This window comes from Sceloporus undulatus, chromosome 4 (genome assembly GCF_019175285.1).
Source record: "Sceloporus undulatus isolate JIND9_A2432 ecotype Alabama chromosome 4, SceUnd_v1.1, whole genome shotgun sequence".
Lineage (NCBI taxonomy): Eukaryota > Metazoa > Chordata > Lepidosauria > Squamata > Phrynosomatidae > Sceloporus > Sceloporus undulatus.
In genome coordinates, this window is record NC_056525.1 from 181,750,789 (window position 1) to 181,778,407 (window position 27,619).

Below are 27,619 nucleotides of genomic sequence, written 5' to 3' on the forward strand. Positions count from 1 at the left end.
CATGAGTTCTGACTATACTCCAAAATATAACTTTGGCATATGTGGTTTTAAAATGTAACTTTCCCAAGCTTTGGTCCTACTATTAGACAGAAAGTGATGACTTGTCCTTCTGTTATTAGATAGAAGGCAGCTGATTTTAGGAGTCATGAGAAGGCACACCTATTTATTTATTTATTTATTTATTTATTATTTTTATTGCCATGGAAGGAGGTCCATTTATGGGCTTCACTTCCTTGAGAGCTAAAATAGCCTGACTAGCTTCCAGCAACAAAATGTCTTCAGCTGGCCCAAGGCACAAAGGTACCATCCTTAGTAATTATCCACATTTTTCTTAGCATCAGTTCATAAACTCACCAAGCTCTAAGGTCATTTGGAAAGGTCCTTCCCAAATTCATTTCGTGGGGGGGGGAGGGCCTTCTCAGTGGCTGCTCTCAAACTTTACAACTCCCTCCCTATGGCTCCATCCTTGCCCTCTTTCCATCTTCAAGTTAAGACATTTTTATGTCAGGCTTTTCGAAACTGAGGTGAGCTTTTAATGCTGTGCTGTGCTTTTTAAGGTTTGTATGTTATCTTTTAATACATTTTAATATTTATACTTTTATTGAAGGTTTTGTATAGTTTTAAAGTTATTGTTTCTAAATATGTTGTTAGCCATTTTGAGTCTCATTATTGAGAAAAAGGTTGGGTACAAATAAATAAAATACAAATGGGATAAAAACATTTCTGTTTCGTAGATCTAAGCCCAAACTTACTAGATGGCAGTGGAGACAAGTAACATAGGACCAAAGAGGACAAGGACGAAATAATAATGCCTACATAGTACCCTTGTTGGGGGCATTGCCAAATCTTTCCACATGACTGATTTATTTTTCCCATTGATTCAAGGCTTAAGGTCTCTTGGTAAACATAGAAAAATCTCATGGTTTAAGTGCACCTTACAGAAATAAAACAGCTGGGATAAAAATGGCACCACAAAAACACAAAAGAGTTAATTTCCTCAGTACCTTAAAGATAAGAGTAAGAGTTTACATTTTGCTACAGTTGTAATCATCCATATTATGAAGTACTGGACTGCAATTAGTGCCATTAACAATACCATTAGTTAAGGTTGTAGGGCTTTGTTCATTTGTAAACACTAATATATGAACATTAGTTGCTTGATTACTCTTCACTACAGAACAATTCAATATTCTCTGGCTCTTACAAGACTTAGCCAAAGAATTGTTTTCTTTTATTTGCAAGCATACAACCTTCCAGTACATTAAAGTGGATACGAGGCACAGTTACACATCAAGAAGGACAGATGAACAAATGTCTATTTCTTGTGCTTAACAGGCGAATTGATGAACATATACTTTGTCACTTCTGGCAAAGATGGAAGACTGAGTTGGAAAAGCAGTCAACATTCTTTTAGCATACATAAAAATGCTGTTCCGGGGGCTGATTTGACACACACCATTTTCTCATCTATGGAATATGAGTTCAAGAGAGTCCTGGTTGATTCTTTAACCCTAATTGGGTCAGTGGTGCGTACCTAACCATCAGGCAGTGGGGCAAAATATCTATCAGATCTGGGCAGATAGGTAGGGTATGTAAGACTGATAGAAAGATGAAAGATGAATAGCAAGGCCAGTCTAGTTAGATAGTAAATTGAAGAGCAAGAATTGAAAATGTTGTTGCTTTAGCTCGCACTTGCTCCATTCCCTCTTGCCATCTACTACTTCATTCTATTTTTCTAGTCCACTGTTTCACAATATAGTGGTCTCCAGATCTTTCATACTACAATTCCCATCATCTCTGACCAGGCTGAATGAAGATCAAGAGAATGATTTTTCAGACATCTGCAGTCATCACACTGAGGAAGACTGCTTTCACTCTATATATTTTATGACAAGAACTAAACTGGAGTGGAAGAGAGTAAGTTAAAAGGAAAGGTGGTTTTTCTACTGTGGTTCTATAATTCACTTCCCAAACCTTCCAACTATTGCATCATCCCCACTGCACTGCCATTAGAGAAGTCCATCCCACAGTCCGATAGCATTGGCTAAAAGCTAAATTCTACATGTGATCCTTGTTTCACTCTAGAAATGAGCAAATTCAGCAATGAAGACTGACAGAGGTCTTCCAAGCATTTAGACAGACCAAGCAGGGACTGAAACCAATTTATGTATGCCTAGCATATTCTGTACCCCTGAGGTACAATAGTATTTTTGTTTCTGTGTTTGAAACTGTAGTGATATGAATCTAGCAATCACTCCTTTAGATTAAGTGAAATATTGCTGAAAACGCAGCCTGAGATGACCAGGATTACCAGTAGAGATTAAAAGTATGAATACTTAACTTATTTTCACATGCTTGCTAAGAAAGTGGAGCAGAGGCACTATGCAATGTGATATGAGAAAACTTGCATGGTGTTTAGTGATTACAGAATTCAACGCTTTCATTTTTGTCAGCAATTTTATCTTTGATTTGGTTTGAAAGTTTATGCTCACCCATTGGTGGACAGGAATTTCATTTCCCAAGGAGCTACTACAATAGAAATGACTCTTGATTTAGCATATGAACCTAATTCACTTGTACCATTCACTTTCAGTCAAAGGTGAGCCATCAATTATTTTCTCCCATGGAGAAGATGATTATAAGAATTCTACCTCAGAAACTTTTGCACCACATAGTGAAAACTGTGAGGTCTTACTGGAGTTCTGTCTCTGTCTCCTCCTTGGTACCTCACAATTGTATTCCAAGTACAGAAAACAGGAGGGGGGCCAAGTAATCTGCATGGTACTAAAAGAGAGGGCATGTAATCCGCATGGTCCACAAAGATGATGTAAAAACCCTGGCAAAATACATCATCTGGGGTCCTACATTTCCTGGGGTCCTCTGTTATGCAGCGGACATTCAGCTACCCCCAAACTGTGGAATAATCTACTGGAAATCATCAGCTCAAGATGCTGTCTGAGTTTAACTCAGCAATAAAGACCAGTCTCTTCTGGCAGGCCTATCCAGAGTACTGTATTTGTAAAACTGTGGTTTTAAGGTATTTCTTGATGGGTTTTAATTGGAATAAACCAAGCTCACCTCCCATTCCCATAAAATCTAGTTTGAAAAGTTCTGATCATAGTGGAGGAGGTCCACCAATAGATAGGACTAGTTTACCAAGTCTGCCCAAGTTTACTCAGCAAAAAAGAACAATTCTTACAATTTCCCTATATTCCCTATATTCTGGGAAACAGACTAGCAACCATTTCTTCTAATATTTTTCTTACCTGCAAAAGGCATCACAATAAAGATAATTCTTTACCTGAAATAGTCTATTAAAAGAAGACAAGCCAGTGAGTGGCCATTTCTGCTCCCCTTGACCAGAACATGTTACGGCAAATGTTAGAACTAGATATTTGAAAGCAGGAGCTAAATATGACAGTAAATAGTAAGCATGTGTGGTGTAAATATAAACCAGTGTGTAAACATGAGCCGATGTAGTGTAGTGGTTTGAGCATTGGACTAGAACTCTGGAGACCAGGATTCAAATCCTGGTTCAGCCATGTAAACCCAATGGGTAACCATGGACAAGTCACACTCTCTCAGCCTCAGAGGATGGCAATGGCAAACCTGCTCGGAAGAAAGGTTCACCTTAGGGTTGTCATTAGTTGAAACAACTTTAAGACACACAACAACAAACAAATGACAAAAGCATGTGAAAAATAAGGGTCAGCTGAGTGTTGGACTTGGTCTCAGGAGACCAAGATCTGAATTTCCACTCAGCTATAAAAGCTCAGTGGTTGATGTTGGGTACATCACATTCTCTCACACTCAAAGAAAGGCCATGTCAAACCTACTCTGAAGAAATCTGGCCAAGAAAACCCCACCTTATAGTTGCCATGTGTTGGGAACAACTTGAAGGTGAAGAGGAGGAGGAGGAAGCTGCAGCATGGAGTAGGAAAAATATTCAAAAGATCTTACCATTTTTAAAGCAAGAGTCCTGTTTCCTCACCAAATCTGTTTTTAATATGTGCACAAATATTGTAATATAAAATGGTGCATGGATTTGGCCAAGTCTACAAAAGGGCCTCTGAATTGTTACCTGCTTCACAACTCAAGACATGCATCTCAGCATTTCATTTTGTTCAACAGACAATGTATTCCTCTGAGAAATGGATGAAAAAATCACATCTTACTGGACATAGCTATACTTAATTACACTAAATTCTACAGCAATAGCAACCAAGTGGGATGCAACATTCACAATAATTTCTTTTGTATTAAACACTGAGCATATCCTGCAACAAATGTTTCTGTGAGCCAATAACACATCCTGTTTTTCAGAACCATTCACACCTACACACCCACAGAGAGAGAGAAAAAGAGAGAGAGAGAGTGAAATGTCTCTAGAAGAAGCAGTACTTGTTCTATGTAGCCCATTTATCACAATCACATAGCTGTGTGTATCGTTATAATTGCAGTTTGAGAGTGCATTGCATTAGGTTATATATAGTAGAGGTATAGGCATAAATCACTGGTAGTGTCCCTAACTCAAATACAAACATATATTCAGTTAAGTATGTACTTTTCATATCTTTTCACTTCAGCAAGTCCAACAAAAGCACTGCCATAACTCAACTGAAGTACAGGTGGATAAAAATACGTTTTTTCATACAGCATTACAACTAGAAGTTGGCCTTGACTTTTCTGCTTCATTTGCCATACTGGACACTAGTGAAGCATACTGCTAGCTATTCAGTACTAAGACCTTTTTGACATCTTTAAGGCTCCCCTCAGAAGTTAAAGGGATTCATTTGAGCCTGGCCACCAGAAAACATGCACTTCTCTAACATCTAGCATCATCTGCAGTACCAAGATAACATCCAAAAAGATTTGGAAAAACTGTTCCCCAATGTAAATCTCACCAGTTACTAAAAAAAATCTTGCATTATATTTTATTTTAATCTGGTTCAATTATATACCAACAATCTGCTTTTCAATAAACATTATTACTTGTTCTGAGCCCTTGAGAATATGAGATAAGCTACAGTAAGAAGAAACTCCATGATAAAATTAAAGGATAGCAAAAGTGTCCTCTTAAACAAGTTCCTGGCAAATATATACCTGGAGGTTTTCAAGTCTAGTCCCTGTCTATACAGCCAGTAAGTGAGGAAAATATAAAAACAGTGTGCAGCCCCACTTAGGCGCTCTCGCATTTCCAAATACATTTTAAAATCAAGCTGAGAATTAAATATATTATTATTGAGAACATATTTTCCTTTGTAACTAACACCCACAGCTTGAAACATCTGCCTTATCTCCAATATGGACATTTCTGATGATCTGAGCAATAGAAGCAAGTGTTGTTTCATTTGAATACAGCTGTGGATATGATGTGTAATTAATCGTTCAGTCAAAAAAAAAGTGATTCCGTGTGTATTTGATGACTTAAGTATACAACAGCATTGGTTTTCTGAGCCAACTAAAAATAGTGATTTTAATTTATTCCTGCTGCCTTCAATTACTCACAACCATGTATTTTTAAATATTTCCAGCCTATAAAAATTACTAATTTTTGCCACTTGTGTTTATCTGCCTTTAGACTTTGATTTGGATAAATTAAGCTCTCAAGTGTTCCTTGCTTTATGAAACTCTGCATGTTGTACACTTCAACACAAATAAATGACTTCTACCATTAGAGGTTTAAATAATGTAATGTATTTCATGCTCAGCCTGAAGCGGGATTCCAATGAAGTTGCTAATGCACGTAATGATTAAGTGTAACTCAAATACTAACTGTGTTGTTGAAAACATGACAGGCAATAATTTGGTCTATTATATTCTGCCATTTAATTGCCTAGTACAGACATTCTCTGACACGTTATGAAGCAATGATTTACAATTATTCAAGCTGCAAAGGTCAGAAAGTGACATTATAATCATCTACAAAGATATCCTTCTAATGCACAAAAATAGGTAATGCTACACAAAATAGTTTTACTTAAGTTTCAACTTTCTATTTAAGTATTCCTCTCGCTATAGAACAAACAGCTCACTTGCAGAACTCTGCACATGGGTAAAAACCAAAAGTACATACTCCCTTTCACCCTAATGAAAGATTTAAGAATGGGTTTTCTTTGTCCTCGGGGGCCAGACTGAGCATAAGGACTTTGCAACATTTGTTAACATTTTGTTGAAGTCACTATCTATGTTCAAATAACTGTTTTTAAAAGTACATATAATTGTTTTATTAAACAAAACACATCCCTTTGGGCAAAACAGATAGAAGGAACAATATGGATAACTTTGGTTTGCAAACATTTATAGACTGCAACTTTTCTTCAAAAGATTTTTAAGCCATAAAACCAACCTTCAAGTTCTCTTACCTATTACCTTAAGTTAAAATTAATTCTTTAAATTTACTTCAAATATATTTTTGAGATTGACTATGATTCTTTAAAATAATAACTTCTTATTATAGAAGGGCTACTAATAAATGCACTGGCAATATTGTCACTCTCAAACTGCAAATGAAATTTCAAAGTAGATCACTGAATATTGTGTGAAATAAAACAGATGCACAAACACAAACACAGAGGAAAACCGAAAGAAGGGGAAATGTATATGGCAAATGATATTTTGAAAACCCTCCAGTGGTGATATTTTAACAGAGAGATATGAAGTTAGGCTATGATTAACATTTCTGGACACACAAAACATCTCTCATACCTAATTTATCCTGAAGTATGTTATTTTTATTTATACATGACAATGTTAGCAGAGGAATAGAAAGAAAGATATTTTCTATATCCAAAGCAAAAGCGAGGCAAAACTAGATGAATCTTTACATTATATAAATTCTGTTTTAAATCTGAAGAGCTGAACAATTCATTTTTCATGTACTTGAGGCATAAAATCTCAAAACTGCACGATAAGCCTTTTTGAATACATTCCACTGTTTAAGTTTTAAAACAGAACTAAATGCTGGGAAACCAGTGAGATCTGCTAATCGTAGTGTCATGAACAACTTCATAGCCCAGCTTCTGAAAATTAAATTTAAATAGGTAGCAGTTGGATACTCGCTGAAAACAGATCCCTTCTAAAATAAAGGATGCATTTCCCATTCATGAACATAACGCAAAGGAAAACAATCACCACACATCTGCCGATAAGGAAATGAGTAGCAGACGGTTTATTTCAAATGCTGAAAGATTAGTAGCTTCCAATTTCTACGGCAGAGTATTTCTACTGTGCAGCTGGAAAAAATTAAACTTAGATTTGAAACAATAAAAACAACATGCAAAAACATTGCTGCCTTTTTTCCCTCCTTCTGTGTTGACTGCACGACACAAGAGATACAGTACATAAAAACTTCTGTTCATTTTTAGTACTTAGATTTGCATTATTTTATGAAGCTTTTTCCCTTTCAGGTTTGTAACACAATTGAACTTTAGATCAATCAAGTGATGTCCTGTTGCATCCATAAACATTCAGAGCCTTGCACTGACATTTCACCTTGTTAAAAATGGCTGAACAGGTTATGTTGCAAATGGAAAACCAATTTAGCCTTCTAGCTAATAGAAAGCTTGCAGTTTGGAATCTAAAAGTCACAGGATAGAACCTTAACTACTCGAGAAAAGAAAACATAGTACAGGACCTTCTGTTTGTGACAAAATTACGAAGTTAATGTTCCTGAAAGATCACTTCACCTTTTAAAACATTATTTTTTAAAAAGGTAAATTTATAGCAATTAAAGCTAATGAAGAAATGCAGCATGAGCTGCTTATGTTCAGGAACTAATAGGTCCACTGAGCATTTCTAAGATTATTTAGCTATCAATGATAATGAATTGACATTGCCAGTGGTGTTAATGTACCAATGTTCCAATTGTCATTAATCTGGTAGCCAATCCCAGCAACTTTATGTTTCCACTGTAATTTTTTAATGTATTGGCCTATTTTTTTGGTTAGCAGCAAAAACACAGGATAGATGGCAGAATTACAGGGGGGGAAATTAGATAATTTTTCCCCCTCTCTCTCTTTCACACACACACACACACACAAATACACAAAGAGACAATTCAAGTTGATATATTCCTAATTTGGTAGACGATCCCAAATGTTTTAAATCCAATTCAGCTATTTTAAATGAACAAAGTATGTTCATTTGGTGTTTATCAGAATATAGTCAGCGGATTCTTTTGCTGGATAGTTGCTATATAATGTATCTTTCAGATACCTTATTCTAGTTAAGCCTTCGTTATTGAAAATGCTTTGGCCAAGAAGCGTTTGGGATTTCAGTTTTTTTTCAGATTTTGGAATACTTGCATGTACATAATGAGATATCTTAGAGTCAAGACCCAAGTCTTCAGAATGTTTTTAATGTGAAGTCAAAGGCTTTCATAGCCGGCATCCAAATAATTTTTTGTGAGTTTTTTGGGCTATGTGGCCATGATCTAGAAGAGTTTATTCCTGATATTTTGCCAGCATTTGTGGCTGGTATCTTCAGAGAATACTGGCATGGAAGAGAGTGCGTATATAGCCTGAAAAACCCATGGAAAACTATGAATGTTTTAGCTTGCCAGAAAAGGAAAGCAGGGAGGAGGCCAGTCTAGCCTCACACAGAAGGGGATTCCAGAGATGGGAGCAACCAGCGAAAAGGCTCTCTCTTTTGTCCTGACAAAGCAAGCCTATAATGGTGGTGTGACCAAGAGAAGGCCTTCCTTTCATGACCTTAAAACCAATACCAGTCTGAGATGGCACCCACACTGCAGAAATCATGCAGACCAACACTGCTTTAACTGCCATGGCTCAGTGCTATGGAATCCTAGGAACTGTAGTTTTGTGAGACATTCTTCTGTCAGAGAGCTCTGGTGCCACAACAAACTACAATTCCCAGAATTTCATTGCACTGAGCCATGGCAGTTAAAATGGTGTCAAATTGGATTATTTCTGCAGTGTAGACTCAGCCTGACAGCAGTATTGGCACAGGTGTCACATGTATACGTGAAAACCATTCTAATTTATTTTCAAACGTTGTGCTTATTTTCTTCCGCAAAGGGTTTTAATTGCAAGCTTTCACAAGGCAAAACTGTAGCTGAAACATGTCTCTCACCATCTGCCGTACCATTCTCAGGCATACTACATTTATCCAACAGTTAGATTCTAAGTTATTCAGTGCCATACTATGCACTAGCCACTAGGCCTTCCCAGCAATTTAACCTGTTTTGAAGAAAGCGTTTTTATGTGATGCATATATTAGCTAATTCTTTTAGCATAACATTAAAATACACTCTTAATAGAAGCGCAGTACTAAAACCCATCTCTGAATGTACTATGATGTACCATATATGCCATGGCATTTTAAAACCTTTTAAACATTTCTGCTAAATTAATTAGCTTTGCATTAAAGAGTTTCAGAGCCTCCCTATTAAATGCAACACATTTGAAGGACAATTAAACATTACAAATGGCCCTTCTGACAAAATAACCGTTACCAAAGAAAGGAAAACAGCGGGTTTTCTAAGACAAAACTACATCTTTAAGTGTTTCTGATTTTTTTATATATATAAAGTATACCTCTTGTGTATGGCAGTATATACAATCCTTCCAAGCTTCTTCTCTCGTATCTCTTGTAAAGCTGCACAAATGCCTTACAGGAGTCCATAATCTGTTCACTGAGCTAGAACTATAACAAGCTATAGCACAAACACATGTATGGGAACATATACACAAAACATACGCCAAATTAAAGTCTGTATTATTATTATTTTTTATATCTTTAAAAGGGAATTTACAGTTCTCCCTGGCAATGTGAATGAACATCCTATAATTTAGTCAATTTACAGATTACAGGTTCAAATTGACCTTGTAGCCCATAAAATTGCTCATCTGCGGTACTGGATTAGAAGCAGGAGAAGAATGTCATAACTGTATTTAAGGAATTTACCATAACAATGGGAAGGAGGATATGCATGCATAATTTTAGCCTCTCTTCCTCACATCCCCATTTTGAATGCTGAAACAATGCATAGCCTGTACTCCTCTCCAGTTAACCAAGGGAGGAACTGTTTCAATTTACTCACCCACAGATGTGACACTTGTATTCCTTCATCCCAAGGTGCCTCTTGACATGGTTTCTGGCATCTCCTAGCTGAGCTGTTGCAAAGTGGCAAATCTTGCACTTGAATGGCTTTGATCCTAAGTAAAATTTAGCATAAGGATATGAGTTGAATTAGAATATTATATTACCCTTGGATAAAGAAATCAGTTTGTGGGAGAAATAAAAGGTGGGTGTGGAAACCACTATCCCATATTTAACCTGTTTAAAATCTTGCATAGCCCCAAAAAGAAAAGAAAAAATCTACTGCATACATTTATAACTCCAGGGATGCTGTTAGGGTATGTGCCACATATTCCTCATTAAAGATACTTTCCCAAAGTTCAAACACAAAAGTTATTAAGTGAGAATAGGGTTTTCATTAATGAGCACTCACTTATTATAGAAACAGTATTGATAATTAGAAGATGAAACACTAGAACTTTTAAATTAGGCCACAGAACTTATTCCATAGATTTGCCCATTATAAAATTTCTAGGACTTGGGAAGCCTGTTCTGGTTCATTTCAATAGGACTTCTTTTGTGGAAGTTTTTACTGAACTGTGCAAAGTTTCATTCCCTTTTTCAAGATAGAAGTGTCAGCGTGATATTGTACCTCTTCTTTCTCTCACAACAGACTTGTAGAGTAAGAGTGCAAGGGTACTGTGATAGCATACTTTTACTAGTACAATAGGGCTTCTTCACTCTTTCTGTTCTCCGAAAGCTGTCTGTGTCACCAACAGTATGCTCCAGAAGGTTTCTCAACCACATGGAGCAGATTGTGGAGATTTGAAAATTCAGCCTCCCTCCACCAGTGGAACTACTTCTATCAACAGAAAAATGAAAAATCTATTAACCTAAGTTCTGTCATCTGAAGAAACTTTCAATAGCATATACAGTGGGACCTTGATATCTGCTGGGATTTGGTTCTGGGACCCACCATGGACACCAAAATCTGTGAATGTTCAAGTCCCATTATATACAGTGGTGTAGTAAAATGGTGTCCCTTATATAGAATGGTGAATGTTTGCTTTTTGGAATTTTTTCAAGCCATAGTTGGTTGAATCCCTGGATGCAGAACCCATGGATATGGAGAGCCAGCTGTATACTATCTACTTATTTGTTTATTATTTTAGATGCCGCCGTTCCTCCAACAGGACAGTTGACAATACTGTATAAGTTAAAATCAAATACAGTTAAAACAATAGGTCATACAGAAGTTTAAAGACAACTAAATAAATGACACTATTAAAAATACTGAGTTACTGTAATTTTTTAAGTTATGCAAATTGGTAGTTACAAAATAGCTGTACTTTCATCTAAAGACTGCTTATCCTAAGTCACACAAGGTCCTCTGTGCGTGTCTGCAGTTTTAATGTGCAGCACTGATGAATATTCCACATGAAAAAGATAGCTTCTGTCTATATTCGATAGCAAGAGGGTATATGTGTAAGTGTGGCTAAGGGTAGAATTATACCTCAAATATTGTTTCTTTTAATTGGTGCACACAATGTATTACTGATTTTCCTGTGTATCTCTGTCTCAGAAGAAAGCATCTTAAATGGTATTTCAGGTCTGTCCCTTTCTTACCATGGGGGTGGGAGAGGGAGAACCATACAGAAAGAATGATTCATTGTCTTTCTGTTGCAATGACATGTAGTGTATGAATATACAGTGAATAAAATATTACACCTTTATGACTGTTTTATGGTCGGGAATTTATGATTATTCTGAAAACCAGAAGTATTGACATTTTGGCTATTATTTATTTCAAGAACAAACTTTAACAGCCTAGAACAGACCAAAGAATTATAGAATTCCTCCCCCTCCCCTTTGCACTCTTTCTCTCTCTCTCTCTCTCTCTCTCTCTCTCTCTCTCTCTCTCTCTCACACACACACACACACAGCCAAACGTTTCCCTCTTTTAGAATGCAACCAGGCCAAGGAAAAAAAGTTTAATTTGGCATTGTAGCCGAATATGATTTTCCAGTCAAATTCTGCCAATTATATTATTACAAAAATGCAATCATTAGACCTGGCAGGTGTCAGTACTGGGATACTTAAAGTGGCAACACATTATTTTAAACTATCCTGTGACCCCTTCCAACTTTTATAAGACCAGCAGATTTCTATATCTATAAATCCCAGAACTGCAGTTAAGAGTAAGTGCAATATGCTTGCAGATACTTCATATTATGTTTGGGATATGTTTTGTGAAGAACTTCTTCCAATATAGTTAAGCATAATATGAAATATGGGATCTTTAATAAATATACATAAAAGAGTTCAGATAAGAAAAATGTTACAGTACATCATACTTGATCAATGAACCTTTCTGCTGTGCCCTTGAACGTAGAACACCTTCAATGAAGACTTGGTTTAAATTGAGAGTCTCAGTTTAAAAAAAAAAATTTAGAGTCTTAAATTTCAATTTAATTCCCAAAAGCTGACGAAAAATGAAGCATTTAATTTTAATCTTCTAGCAGAAATAAAAAAGTCAACAGTACTAAGCACGGGCAGACAAGGTTGAATATTTCACAGTTCAATGACAATGAAGCCAGATCTCTTAATACTTCCATTTCTAGTGTTAGAAGTAGATGTAAAATATATTTAGCACCTGAACGGTTATATCTAGTCAGCTTTATATGCTTAAATGTCAAAAGCAGGTTGAGACTGCAGCTAACAGCAATCACATTCTATCAATCAAACTGGAAAATTCCAGTTTATTTAAATTATCCTGATAAAACTGAATTAACCATTAATTTGGTGGCATTCCGTATCAACACTGCATTCTATAAAGGGACCTATGAAAATAAGATAAATTTGAGTAAAGTCAATCTACCTTCACATTAAATACGAAGTGTTGAAGTTCACATTCTAACTCACCAGTTTAAACACTAATTGTGCAATATATAATGCCAAGATTATGACTACCTATAGTAAAGCACTGTATTTGTATTTGCGCTTTTTCCATTTAATTTCATAACAGCTAAAATACCCTACAGATTGAGGATTCTTTTTATTTTTCTCCAAAAGATTACAGAGTAAATTTGTTCATCTTCTGTTATTGTCCCAATCCTGTCCATGGCCCCTATTTATTTCATGTTTCCTTTACTGCAGAAACATTGGGTCCCTTCATCTCAATGTACTTAAGTCCAATAGGCAGACTTAGAACGCTTAGGAATTTGGGGCAAACTTTTGCAACACATGAAGCAATGCTTTTAACTTTGCAGACGCCTGTATATTCTGCTCTGTGGATGGGTGCATTCAAGTCATTTCCGACTTATAGAGAACCTATCACTGTGGTTTTTTTTTACAAGATTTGTTCATAGGGTGTTTGCCTTTGTCTTCCTCTGAGACTGAGAGAGTATGACTTGCCCATGGTCTCCCAGTGGTTTTCCATGGCCAACTGTGGTCTCCAGGGTCCTAGTCCAATATTCAAACCATTACACCACACTGTCTCACCTTGTTACTTAACTTTTCAATCAGATTGTTTCTCTGTATACTGCAACATTAGGACTGGCAGGGTATAATGATTTGAGTGTTAGACTCAGAAACTGGGCGACCAGGGTTCAGCCATGCTCAGCCATGGAAACCCACTGGGTAACCCTGGCTAAATCACACTTTCTCAATCCAGAGGATGGCAATGGCAAACCCCCTCTGAAGAAACCTTCCAAGAAAACCTTATGATAGCATCACCTTAGGGTCACCATAAGTCAGAAACAACTTAAAGGCACACAGCAACAACATATTGCAACATCTATAATAATTGTTAGTTATTATGTATTGTTGCAGTCGTGAGCCATTAAGTCATTTCCAGCTAAAGTGAACCTATCACAGGCTTTCTTAGCAACCTTTATTCATAGGTTTGCCTTTGCTTTCCTCTGAGGCTGAGAGAATGTGACTTACCCAAGGTCACCCAGTGGGTTTCAATGGCTATGGTATTCTAACCCTGCTCTCCAGAGTTGTACTCCAATTCAAACTATATCATGCCAGCTTGCTTACGTTTAGGCATGGCTTATTTCTTATATAATTTTTAGGGTCTCAATACTTCAAAACCATGGTCTATATAACAAAATGCATTTGTATTTTGTTCAACAAAACTCATCTTTACATACAGGTAGCCAATTGTAAACTGAGGGGAGTGGGGAACTTACAGCACAGATTTGTGCTAAGGCAGTGGGCCAACTGCTTGCATGGACAAAGATGCTTTAAGATAATATAAACCACTTTTATAAACATACTTTGCTGATACATGCATTCAAACTTCCCAAATATTGTTTTGGCTTTGAACATCTCTCATCTATTCCTAGTCATTTTTGTGGCCTCTTCTTCGTTGGGCTCCTCAGATTCTTTCCCTGTTCTTAAACCAATTACTATTGTCATGTTGTTTTATTTACACTGTAAGCCCTCTGTGCGAGGATCACTTTCGTCCTCTGCTTGTACAGCACAAACAGGATAAGTAATGCTTACTAAAGAAGATCTTCATATCAGTGGCTAACCTTCCTCTTAATGGTATTTTTTGTTTAGAGTCAGTCAAAATGCAAATCCCAGCAGGTACAACTGTAACACCTTCGTTGAAGACTTTCGTAGATTTTCTCTTCCCCTTCAAAACTTGATATAACTAGAAGACTGAACACATCAAAAAGGAACAGTGGGCCTTTGGAATCTACTAGGGTTGGTTCCAGAAGCCCCCATGGATGGCAAAACCAATGGATGATCAAGTCCCATTATAGTAAATGGTGTTGCAAAAAGGTGTCTCTTGTATAAAATGGCAAAATCAAGGTTTACTTTTTGGAATTATATCAAACCATGGATGGTTGAATCTGTGGATGCAAAATCTGTGGATACGGAGGTCCAATTACAGAAGTACATTCCACTTCCATGATAATACAATTCAAATGAAGACCAGTTCTCACTTTGCCTGGCTATTATTCAGCTTAATACCCAAAGGTTAAGACAGAGGTTTAAAAAGCATGTTTCTCATTCATTTTTGCAGTCCCTCTGATCACCCCTCAACTGAAACTGCATCACTCAAACTACACCATGTTGGCTTTCCTAGAACAGGGCATGCAAATTTTATGTAAAGCTAGTTGCTGTCTAAAACCTCATGAATGTGTACCACCAGCTCCAGCTGCCCCAAATAATAGGGCCAGAGACAAAGAATCATGGGAACTAGCTTCAAAAACATCTGGACATCATCAGCTTAAAGAAGGCTGGTATAAGCAATCAGCAGAGCACCAGCCAATAGAAAACATCATGAGTTGGATGTGGGACCCCAGAATATTACATAGGAGCCAAAAGGGATTTATTTTCCTTTCACATCACCTAGCAACTATCTTGCCCTAACAAGATCCCATGACATTTTGATAATTGTTTATGGAACAATGTGGGCCAATTTTATAGGTGTTTCCCACCAGGTGACTATCCTTTTCAGGAAACAACTGAAGGAAAGATCCACAAGACTAGTCTTGTTCTGATACACAGATACTTTCATAACCAGGTGGACCTTCACTATCAAAACAGCTCCCATTCATGAACAAAACACAAGAAGACTTCCTGTATAAAAGGAGACAAATACTTTTCAAAAGTGCAAAATCCAACTCAATGGCTGTTATATGGAGCCTAAAGTAAAGAGAATAAAAGCTGAGAAAGGCCTCAATAGGCAATTTCTTCCCATAGCTCTAAACTGTTTTTTGCTGCATTTAAGCACAGTATACACAGCTTTAGTTCTAACCCTCCATTAGAACATGATTGATTTTAAAATAAGCATTTAACTCTGAATGCCACTTGTAATTTGGCATTCTAGATTCTTAAATCAACATATTGTATCAGTTTTCTGCAATGAGAGTTTTTATTCAAAGTGTCCCTACCGTATGGTAAAACTGAAATATAATCATGTTCTGGGGAAATCATTTTGCAAAATGTGCTTAAGATATTGAAATGAGTAGGCTTTGTTGATCATTCAGAAACTGTCTTCGCCATAAGGGATTTCCTAGCACTTGTTGATTACCTTAAAACAACTTGATTGTAAAAACTGTACCTTAAGCAGACAAACATTTAAGCACTGATTTTCATCACATTAGTATCTCTACCTGGAACAGCCTAAACCCTTTTGTGACTCCTGAAGAATTCACAAACAGGGAAAGACAGTACAAAGACAAGATACTATCTTTTCAGAATTCTGGTTGTTAATTAAGCATACAGGACCTATCTCAATTGGGAGCGGAAAAGTCCTCCACCTCTAATATTTATTTTGCTTTTCTTTACACTACCTCATTTTCACTTGTCAGTGTATGATCGACTTGCTTGTTATGGAAGCTAAAAGATAACTTCTCCATGGCTACATGAGAAGCTTTGGAATGAGTATAAGGAAACCCTTTATTTTCTACCATTTTAAAGCACCAGTAACCCGACATGGGCACACCTGGATGAGAACAGCACTTTAAAATATAAAGACATATAATACTCCTGTCTGATCGCTGAAGCTAAGTAGGTTCAGTCCCAATTAGTATTTGGATGGGATACCACCAGTGAATTGCAGATACTGAAGGCTATATTTCAGAGGAAGGAACTAGCAAGCCACCTCTGAGAATTCCTTGCCTAAGAAAACCCTATGAAATTCATGGGGTTGCCATACATTGACAGCTGACATCAAGGCTTTGTGTATACACAAAGGAATAAGACAGCAATCCTATGGCCTGGGGATAAACCCTACTGAACTCAGTGGAGGAGATATATGCACAGTTGCATTGTAAATCTAGGAACATAATTCAATATCAAGGCGACATCAAAATGTAGTATTATACAGATAAATATAGTAACTACTCCTACTGATTTTCGCCATGCACTGTGGTGGTCATCTTTGGACTCTCAGCCTTGGTAACAAAAATCCATCTATTTCTTTACAGAACTACTTTTATTGCACAGGGGATGGGAAGAAACATTGCATAAAACATTCAGTAAATCAAAAAAAAAGGAGGGAAATAATCCAAGCAATTGGAAGACTAAAAACCTCTTCCAGTTAACTATTAATAAAAGAAATACCAGCCTTACTGTTTTATGTGCATAAGCAAAGTTATCAGAAAAGCAATTCATTTTAAGGTGCAGTGAAGAATAGATTAAAACATCTTCCATAACTCTTCCCAAAAAGATGACTTGCAAAATGAAATGTTGTCACCCTGCCCCTGCTCCCAAAGGTTCTTTTTTGGTACATTCACATTTAATGCAAAGCACAATGAAAATACGTTTGGTGATAAGACATATACAAGATGTTTAAAAGTGTGCTAACTTTTACTAAATGTTACAATCAATGATGTAACTTATGTAAGTAGGGTTGCTTTGTCATATATTGATAGTTACCTCACTTCCACATCCACATTAACTTGATTTTAAATGCAATTAATACATATAGTCAAGGAAGACTAATGGACTACATTCTGCACTTAACCTGGTGGACATTTTCAAATGGCACAAGTGACCAGTGCAAACCTATTTTGCATTGTAAACGACTAAATAAATCTTAATGGATTAAGAATGATCAGCTATCAACACACAAGGGAAATTAAGTGCTGAAATGCCTACATTGATTATTTTAAATTATTAGCCTTACTCTGTTCTTGAATTTGTATGCTTTTAGTGAGCTTTAACACATTTACAAGACTTATTGACTATAATTACAAGAGAATTCAAGTAATGGACACATCAATTATAAGCAACATGTCTTGACCAGACAGTTGCATAAAGAATTCTAAAGAGAGCTCCATTAGCATCTTCCCTGTAGTTTTATTCCATTTTATCTGCCTTAAGAGGGCAGATTAAGGGTTTATAAACACTGCTCAGACCATGTGAGCATGTCTGTGCGTTCTAGAACTTCTTCACCAGATCCCAAATCAAAACACGTGCTAAAACATTACACACAAATATAATACTGACAGGCTGTAACACAATTGAATATCTAAGTCTGGGATTGCAAACATTCATAAGAATTAATAGTTTAGTTACAGTAAGACACCAGAAGATGCTTAAAAGCAATGACACTTCTCCCTGACAGAATCTTAAGCACATTGCCCAGTCTCAGCTTTCCTTCTTCTAAGGAAACAAAAACAATTTCAGGTTTACACCAAGAAAGTTTTTTATAAGATTTTGCATTTCTTACCACTTCATTTTCTTTCTAGTAACAGTGCACTAAGTTTCAACTACTGCATGAATTTAAACTATAGCTTCTATAATAAGCCATTATTTAAAAGTACAGTAAAATAAACCTTACCGTTTTAATGAAAATATGTTCATTGAAATGTGAATTTATTATTCAAATCCACTCATAAATTCAACCAGAGAGACACCACTTGTCTAAGCAGAGCTCAGTGATTTAGAAAAGCTGTCTATTTAAAATAAAGAATGTATGGCAGGTTTATAGAAACATAGCAGTGAATTTTTACATAAATTTAGAACTGCAGCTTATGCATTTTTGACAAAAGTGTTGTTTTAAATTTTTCCACTTCATATAAAGCATAAAAATAAAAATAAAATGGGGCACAGCAAGGTCTAAATCACCAAGCTCAACGTTCTCAGGTACAGCATTGCTTTTACCATTACTGTACCTTATAAAATGGCCAGTTTCAAGCTCAGCGATAATCATGCATACTTGCTTCCTAAAATCAGCATTCTTCAAAAAGTAACACAACAAATATCCATTACTTAGCCATTCAATGTGAATGTTTGGGCTCTTGGTTCAGAAGGAATAGCCCAATAAAGCCTTAGGCTTCCTCCAGGTTTGTAATATGCCAAAATATCAGCAACTAAGAATCTGGACAGGCACTGCAATAGGTGTCATCATATCTCTCACACTTCAGTGCTGAATTACCCCTCAGTTCCAAAAATAAGGCTATCTGGTATGTGCCAACAGAACTGTAGCCAAAATGGGGCATGGCAAAATGAAAGTTGGGTTCCTTATTATCTTATTAAGTTATTTGGGGAAGCCAGAAGATTTACAGTAGCATAATAAACTTGAGGGGAACATAGCTACAGTGTGCAGGGGTTGGGGACAGTCTACCTTATGCTCAGTGGTAGTATATAATAATAATAAAATAATAAAATTTATTTATATCTCGCCCCTCTACAAGATGAATACGCATATACCATAGGGTTACTCTATTTTGAAAAGTAAGAATGAACATATTTACTGACTACTTCAAACCACCAAAAGGCCACTCCTGCCAATGGTTGGGTTGGGGACCATGGTGGCGGTCAGACTGGGACTGGGACCGTGCAGTCACCACAGTCCCACACCGACGGGCTGGAGCAGCCAGAGGCTGCTTCAAGCTGCCAGTCTGCATGACCCCAAAGATCACACTTTAATTAAAGATCACACTTTAATTAAATTAAATATAAATCTTTCCCTGCTACTAAAGTTTGGCTACTAAAGTACAGTCAATCGCCATATGCATCCACAGATTCAACCATCCACAGTTTGAAAATATTCCCTGAACACTCAACCCCACCCCCACCCCAAAAAGCCCTAAAAGATTTTGTCATTTTATATAAGGGACAGTAGTTTACTACACCACTGTATATAATGACACTTCATCATCAATAGATTTTGGTATCCATGAGTGGTCTTGGAATGAAACCTCAACAGATACCAAGGGCCCACTGTACTCTTACAATTCAAGTACAAATGATCAAACAGTGAACATAGGCAGAGTGAGGTTAAATTTTAGGTCTAAAGCATCAAGATAGATTTATGACTTTAAAAGTAGTAGTAGGAAGAGAATGAGAAGGAATGACAAGACATTCATTATTTATTGGCAAAGCACTGGCTGAGCCATTTGCTACAACATACCTGTATGAGTACGAATATGACCTAGGAATGCCATGGAGTTGCTACTTCTGCACATCTTCCCACAATACTTGCATATATTGCCCTTGTTTTCTTCTCTCTCTCGGTTGATTTGCTCAGTATCTTCAACAATGTATTTATTGACTTCCCGGAGCATTTCTTCATGTTGTTCTTTAATATGAAGAAATAAATTTTGTTCAGAATCAAAAGGCTCTGTGCATTTAACACATTTAAAGGTGGCACCCCCTTCTGGCAGTTCTTCAACACTTGCTTGTTCATTTCTCATGTGACCAGCACTAGCCAGGTGCTGGTGAAGACTACTTTCTGTGTAAAATGACTTTCCACACAGTAAACAGTGGAAATGTTTCTCTTTTGATGGATGTTTCATAGCTATGTGAACATTTAGTCCGCCCAAACCATCAGCTAAAAAGCCACAGTCATCACAGCGAATGCGTACAGACTCACTACTGGGATGTCCTTCAGATTTCTTCCTCTTTGCACTAACTTGTGAGGCATCCATTTCCAAAGGTCTCTCATAAACTTTCTGTCCACTCAAATACTGTCCATCAGTAACAGGTTCAATTAGCTCACAACCATCTTCAGGGCTTTTCAATTTTACAATAGATGAATCAAACTGACCAAAATTTTGCCCTGCCACTGCCTCCTTCCCCCTATCAGCAGCACTAGTATAAGTATCCAAAGCCTCATTATTTTCCTGCATGCCTTCAACAACTGAGCCATCTGTACCCCAAATGTTATTTAAAGATACTTCTGCTTCACGTTGTGCATCTATCAGGGTATCCTCCTCCTCTGTAGTAGAACTCTGCGGGATGCTTTTTTGTTCCTGTAAATTATGCATATTTTGAATAGTTTTTTCAATATATTCATCAACATTTTGCTGTTCTAGTGTGCTACATGTTTCTGAAAGTACAAACAACTGTGTTTCTTCTATTTTTACTCCCTCAGCAGGTATCTCAGTACTTTCATATGTTTTTTCAGCGTCTTTCCCCAGCTTCTGTTTATTTTTCACCAAACTTGATGTAGGAGATTCTTCAATAAAAGCTATGTTTGCATTTCCACTTTCCACTGTAAAATGAAGCTCTGACTTGTCAGTTTCATGATCATCTATATTTTCACATAGTGCACAGTGAATTGTTTCTTTAAGTGTAATAATCTCACCAGGTTTTACATTTTTTTGGCACATTTTCTTCATTAACCACATTTACTCTGCTTTGGTCAGTCCCACTTTCAATCTCAACATCCGCACCATCAAAAACATAACTTTCTCTAGGAATCTTGGAAGTAGCATTATCCTCTGCAACCAAGTAATTATTCTGCTTTTTCAGACTTTTCTCCTCAATGTTATTTTTGTGTTTCGTTTTACCTGCTATAATCTGAAATTCTTCTGTGGGTAGCTGCTCTTCTTCAGACACAATAGCAGTTTCTTTGGCAATATCAGCCGGCTCTGTCTCCTCTCCAGAGGAAGTACATATATAAGATTGTCTTTTAATTTTATGTTTCTCTGTTGTTGCATGTCTAATCATCTCTCGACGCGTAACTGCATAGTAGTCACAGGCCATGCAATAGTATTCAAATTCTTTTGTATGTTTGCGCTTTATATGCATATCCAGTGAAGTAAAAGAGTGTGCAACAAAGTCACAGTGAGCACAACTGTTATCATTTGTACTTGTAAGTCTTGCTTGAACCAACAAATCTCTATCTTGACTAATATTACCTGGTTCTGCAATTACATGCTGTTTTATTTCCAAAGAGTTCCTATTGATATCCAATTCAGGAAGTTGAATCACATTTTCAACTTGTATTGGGATAGTACTACCCTGCCTTTCCAAAACAGCATTTTCTGAATGTGAAGACTGATTGCCATAGTCAACTGATTCATTCAAACTTCCTACTGGGCTATTTATCTTCTTACTACAGTTTTCACCATTGCCTCTTTCTGGGCAAACAATGATGTCTACATTTTCTCCCCCGCCAACTTCTAAACGGTTTTTTATGCTTCTTTGTAGCACAATGGCGTTCCATGTCACCTTTAGTTACAGTGTAATAATTGCAAACTTTACATAAATAACTGTACTGGTGGCTATGCTTTCGACGAATGTGAACAGTTAAATTGGTAACACTGGACGCCAACAAACCACAATAAGAGCATGTCCGAGAAATAGTTCCTTTGGGTCTACCTCTCTTTTGTACAGTGCCCAGAACCAACGCATGGTCTTTCATCATTTCTCTTGATGTAAACAGCTCCTTATTGACTAATACATTCTCCAGTGTACAGTAAGGTACATGCAGACCTTCTGTTACTTTTTTACTATCATTTGTACCAACACATACCTTTTCAATACATTCCTCAAACCGTAAACCAATATTATTTTTTCTCGCATTTTCAAGGTGTTTACTTCTTCTGATGTGTTTTTCCATTCCTTCTTTGCTTAATGAGTAGAGGTTGCATGCTTTACAAAGGAAATGATACTCCTGTGCATGTCTAAGTTTTGTGTGTCTTGTAAGAACAGAGGCAGACCTTGTTTTATAAAAACATTTTTTACACTGAAATTGGCTTCTGCTCAGAACAGACTCCTGGGACTCATAGTCAGGATGTACTGTAGAAGGCTTGGAGATTTCTTGCTGTATTTTCACTTCTTGCACCTTTGGAAGAATATTTGATTCTGCTATAGTAGAAGATGATATTTGCAGAGCCAAATCACTTTTAGCAGTATTTTGTTGAGCTAATAAGCTAATATGTTGCTCAGTTTCATTATGAACCGTCACTTCTTCATCACTTAGAAAATACATTTGACAAGTAACACAGTAGTGGGACACACCATGTTTATCACACAGGTATCTTCCAAAGCTGATATCATTTGGAGTAAAAGATGGACAGTGGGGACAATTGCTCCTTTGCTCACAAATATTGTGACTATTCTTTTCACAATGTAATTCTATTTCCTCTCTGGTTGCACAGGAATAACTACATGTTTGACAATAAAATGTAACTTCTTTAGTATTAGCTCTATCAATATCCAATTCCAAACCTTCTGACTTAGGCAAATTCAATAAACAGTGAGTGCAAGGATTTAGACCCTTTTGGATATTAACAGCTTTCTTTGGAATATCCTCAAGTTCCAGGATGACAGAAGAACATGTATTTGTTCCACCTGGATCAACTGCTTGCGTTTCAGAGGCAGCTTTGCACAAAGGGTTATCAACACTTTTGATTTGTAAATCTTTGACCTGTGATAAATCACTGTGACTGATCTCTCCCCTAATACTGTGCTTGCTCCTTCTACCCATGCCCAAAATATTATATCGTTTTTTTATCTGCTGGTTTAATCTGAAGGAACCACTTTTTCTGAAAGTTACTCTTCGTGATAAGATAGGCTTTTTATGGTGGAACCCATCAAATGTCCCTGTGGTGTTTAAATGGCCAAATGTCTCCTGGCCACTTTCAGCAGGTTCTGATACACGTGGAGTGCAGTCCAAGGACCCTGAAACATCTGGCTTGTCTGTCTGGGCATTAATCTTTCCATCCACATTGCAAACAAATGCTTCCTCATTGTTAATACTCTCTGCTGTTCCTGAGGAAATATGTTTAGACGGGACCATTTCAACAAAAAGTTTGCAGCTAGCATTTAGGTTCTTCATCTTATTGCTTGACATTCTTAATTGATTTGCAACTCTACTCTGTATCTTTGGTTTGTTAAGGGCAACTATTGTTCTCACATTCTTTTCTTTGACTGGGTGCTGCTGTTTTTTATGAAATGGTTTTTTTGTTAACATCTTTACAAACCCTCCCCGGGCAGCAAGGTTTTGCCGGCGGAGATGAGTCTTGCCAAGAAAATGAGTCCTCAGGAGATCTTCCTCAAAAGTCTGAAAACCACAGAGATCACAAAAATATCTAAATTTACCAGACATCTGTTTGACACACATTTGCAAAGTTGGAGCATGTTGTGACTGAGAAATACAGTATGGGTTCACACTGTGAACTTGCTTTAGGTGGCTTTCTTGAATGTGCTTTTGTAAATCAGGTGGGGTGGCAAAAGTCTCTTCACAGGCTTTGCATTTTGAAACATTTTCAGTGTTACTGCTGCTACAGCTAATGCTGGTTTCATTGTTTGGAAAAGCTGATATGTGTTCTAGAAGCTGTGTTGAAACTTCTTGGGAATGTTCACTTACAACATGAATTCCTTGTACAATATCATCACCTTCAGGCACAAGATCATGCTGCATGCATAAAGCATTTGAAATAAATGCATCATTCTCAGGACAGGCATTTGTAGCTACACTTTCCACAGTTTCATCTGTTGTATTATTAGTTTCATCAAGAGAATCTTCACATATTTTGCCATTAGATGTTCTGCCTTCATTCACATGTTTTTCAGCAGCCAGTTTTACTCTTTTTAAGAGAGGTTGACTTTCAAGGCTGTTTGTTTCACTGAAGTCTTCATGTGCTGATGTGGATAATGTCCTTTTAGACATGCCTTTCTCAACAGCCTTTTCCCCTGGGTTTTCCTGTTCCCCGGTTGAAAATGTGTTTATTTGTGAGGAACAGGAAGGTGCTCTGTCAGCTTTTTCAGCTAACTTATCTTCAACAACTTCTTGTACTAATTCATTTTGTACATTCTCATCACCTTCATAATTCTGATTTTTTTCTGTATCCATCCTTAATGAAGACAGCAAAGCCAGAGTTGCAGTAAAACAAATTAGTTCATTTGCTTTAGGGGTCTCTGAAAAGAAAAAAGACAAAGAATATGTGGTCATTAGCATCATACATACATAAAAACAAGCAGAGTTTTATTCTAATGCAACTGATAACTTACTGAATATAACCTATTGTTTACAAAGTCAAAGGAGATGTTATTATATAATGAGTCTGTTGAAGATATTCAAAGAGAGTTCCCAAAGCCATAATATCTAAATGCAAACTGTGCTAGGACATCTAAATAAGCATTATGTGGATCTTTGGAAGAAAATGGCACAGTTATTATAAAGAAACAGGCCCACTGGTATTTGCAGTGGTCTGTCATGTTAAAAAAGAATGCTCATAAATGACAGACACAGATGTTTTTAGTTTCTCTGAAAAACAGAAAATTGTTTAATATAATTGCAGTATTGAGTTTCATACTCTGGAACATGCTGCTGTTACTTGGTTCTGGTGCTTGCTCATTTTAATAAAACTGTACACTGCAAATGGAACAAATCCAATACAAGTTCAGCTATTTTATGACTGCGATGTAAATAATGTGCCTGTTTTGGAAATCCAGAACTAGAAAGTTTGACCTTTGTATTTGACAGCCCTGACGTACTACAGTACTTTCAAATAGCATGACATTCAAATAAAAGTACAACTGGGGAAAGGGGAAGCAAATTACTCTTTTCTGTATTGGAAGTTTCCCAATTAAATAATTAACTTCCTCAAACAAAATACATTAAGAAGGTATGATGAGTTCAAATGATGAAAACATGATTATCAGGTCAATACTAAACTCCAGATAAAATGGTCCTTTGTACGATGGAGCTTTAACTAACCTAATTAATTTCTATCTATCTATTTATTTATTTATTATTTAATTCATATCCTAACTGTCCTCCAATATGAGACTCAAGGCCGCTCACAATATGAATTAAAACAAAATAAACGGAAACAATGAAGAATACAATAATGAGTAATACAAAAGAAAAATGAATAATACAAAAGAAAAAATCCTATTAAAAATATATAAAGTTAAAACAGGTTTAAAAGCTGTTAAAACAAGGATAATACAATACATCTCAGTGAAAACTCCTTCCACATCAGATAGTTAATGTTCCAAAGTCTGAATAAACAGAAAGGTCTTCTCCTGAAAGAATGAAAGAGGACAACCTAGCTTCCTGTGCCAGGAAATTCCATGTTCTGGGAGCAGCCACCAGGAAGGCTCTCTCCTGTGTTTTCATCAATCATTCTTTTCATGGTTGTGGGACCAATACTCTCTCTCGAGGCTCTTAAAACTCGAGCAGGCTCGTATTTGGAGACACGTTCTGTTAGACAGTCTAGACCCAAGATATGCAGGGTTTCACAGATATGAACCAGCTGTGGTGGTTTCTATGGATTGCACTAGAGCTCAGCTTCTCATGCCACTGATGCACATGGCTGCAGTTTGTTGTTGTTGGGTGCCTTCAAGTCATTCCTGACTTATGGCGACCCTATCACAGGATTTTCTTGACAAGATTTGCTCAAAGGAGGTTTACAACTGCCTTCCCCTGATGCTGAGAGAATATGACTTACTCAAGGTCACCCAGTAGGTTTCATGGCCAATTGAGCCCTGGCCTCCAGAGTCATAGTCCAACACTCAAACCACGATGCCACACTGCTAGTAATTACCCCTTAATTTTCTCCTTCATTTCTGGAGTCAGGAAAGGAGACAGTGGTTGTTGCAGTCACGTAGCTAATGCTCCTTTCCTTCATCACCACTGCTGAACTGGCCTGACAGAAGGAGGCTGCAGGATGGGCAACTGATGGTGACAGCCTTCAGTACATTCCTCAGCAAAGAAGATGTAAGCAAAGTAGCTACACCAGCCATCACTATCTTCATTTCCCAGAGGAAGAACCAGGATTGAGCTAAAGGAGGGTAGTTCCTCACACAAGCATTAGAAATCCCAGATCCATCCTTTGAGCCACTGCTTCATAGCAAAACCACTGTTTTATTACCTCTGCTATGGTTATCAGTGTATAATCTTTTCAGTTATCTCAGCAGAAGCTTAATGTGACAATATCCTCAAAGGAAACAGATAATATAATTCACACTGGATTTACTGTTAGCGTGGCTGTAAAAGTTTGAAGTGAAAAAACTCACACAAAGTGTGAGATAAAAGCCTTCTGATGACACCTGGTGGCCGCTACACAAAGAGACTAAAACTGAAATGCTGATTTATGGTAAATGGTCCAAGTAAATGCTTCCTTAAAAATTCAAATGCATACTCCAGAATGCGTTTTGAAACACATTTCATATTTGCATCCCATTTCAGCAAAATCTGTTGCACACACTTGAATAATGTAATGTAAGGAAAGAATTCTTGTTTTGCAGGATTCACTTCCTAAATTGTTTTGACTTTTATCTCCGAAGCCAGGGTTGTGCATGGTTTTCTTTCTTTTTAGTTCTATTTCATGGATGCATACTCCAGTCCTTGGTGACAAAAGTTAAGAGACTGCCACCACCTCAAACATTTCTTCAAAAACACAGATTCTGTTCTACAGATGAGAGCTCTGAGTGATTCCTGAGCTGCATCTCAACTCTGACTTGGCCATGTCGAGGCTCTGGCTTGGCCATGTCAGATTTGTGCCAGGCACTAATGTTGTTAGCATAGTGACATCACAGCTGCCACATTAATATACAATAATTGAATATCTATTTCTCTCCCTTTTCCTAGTACTCCTGCCAAGGGTTGGAAGACTAAAAGTGTGCTGCAGCCAGAAATGTCTTATGGCCTGAGTTAAGGTGGACAAGGTAAGCAGAGGGGGGATTTTGTTATAAAGAGTGGGATGGTGCACAGAAGTTTCCAAAGCTGGCTCCCAATTTGCAAATCCCATTTTGAAGGAAGCCGGCTTTACAGCTACCTCAGGCCATTTAGTATTGATTCTGCCTTATCCAGAAGGGAAACTACATATTTTTAAACTGTTAAGTATTTAATATAAGGTTGTCAATTTTT

At 37.0% G+C, this 27,619-nt stretch overlaps 1 protein-coding gene across 1 annotated transcript in view; it reads right to left on the reverse strand.

Moving 5' to 3' along the window:
* The window catches only part of ZNF407 (zinc finger protein 407), a 413,131-nt gene that overhangs the window by 346,539 nt on the left and 38,973 nt on the right, over positions 1–27,619 (reverse strand). The window contains 4 exon segments of the mRNA XM_042463139.1: positions 10,064–10,178; positions 19,922–21,125; positions 21,178–21,925; positions 21,927–24,660. Coding sequence (XP_042319073.1) covers positions 10,064–10,178; positions 19,922–21,125; positions 21,178–21,925; positions 21,927–24,595 — 4,736 coding nt within the window. The 5' untranslated portion in view covers positions 24,596–24,660.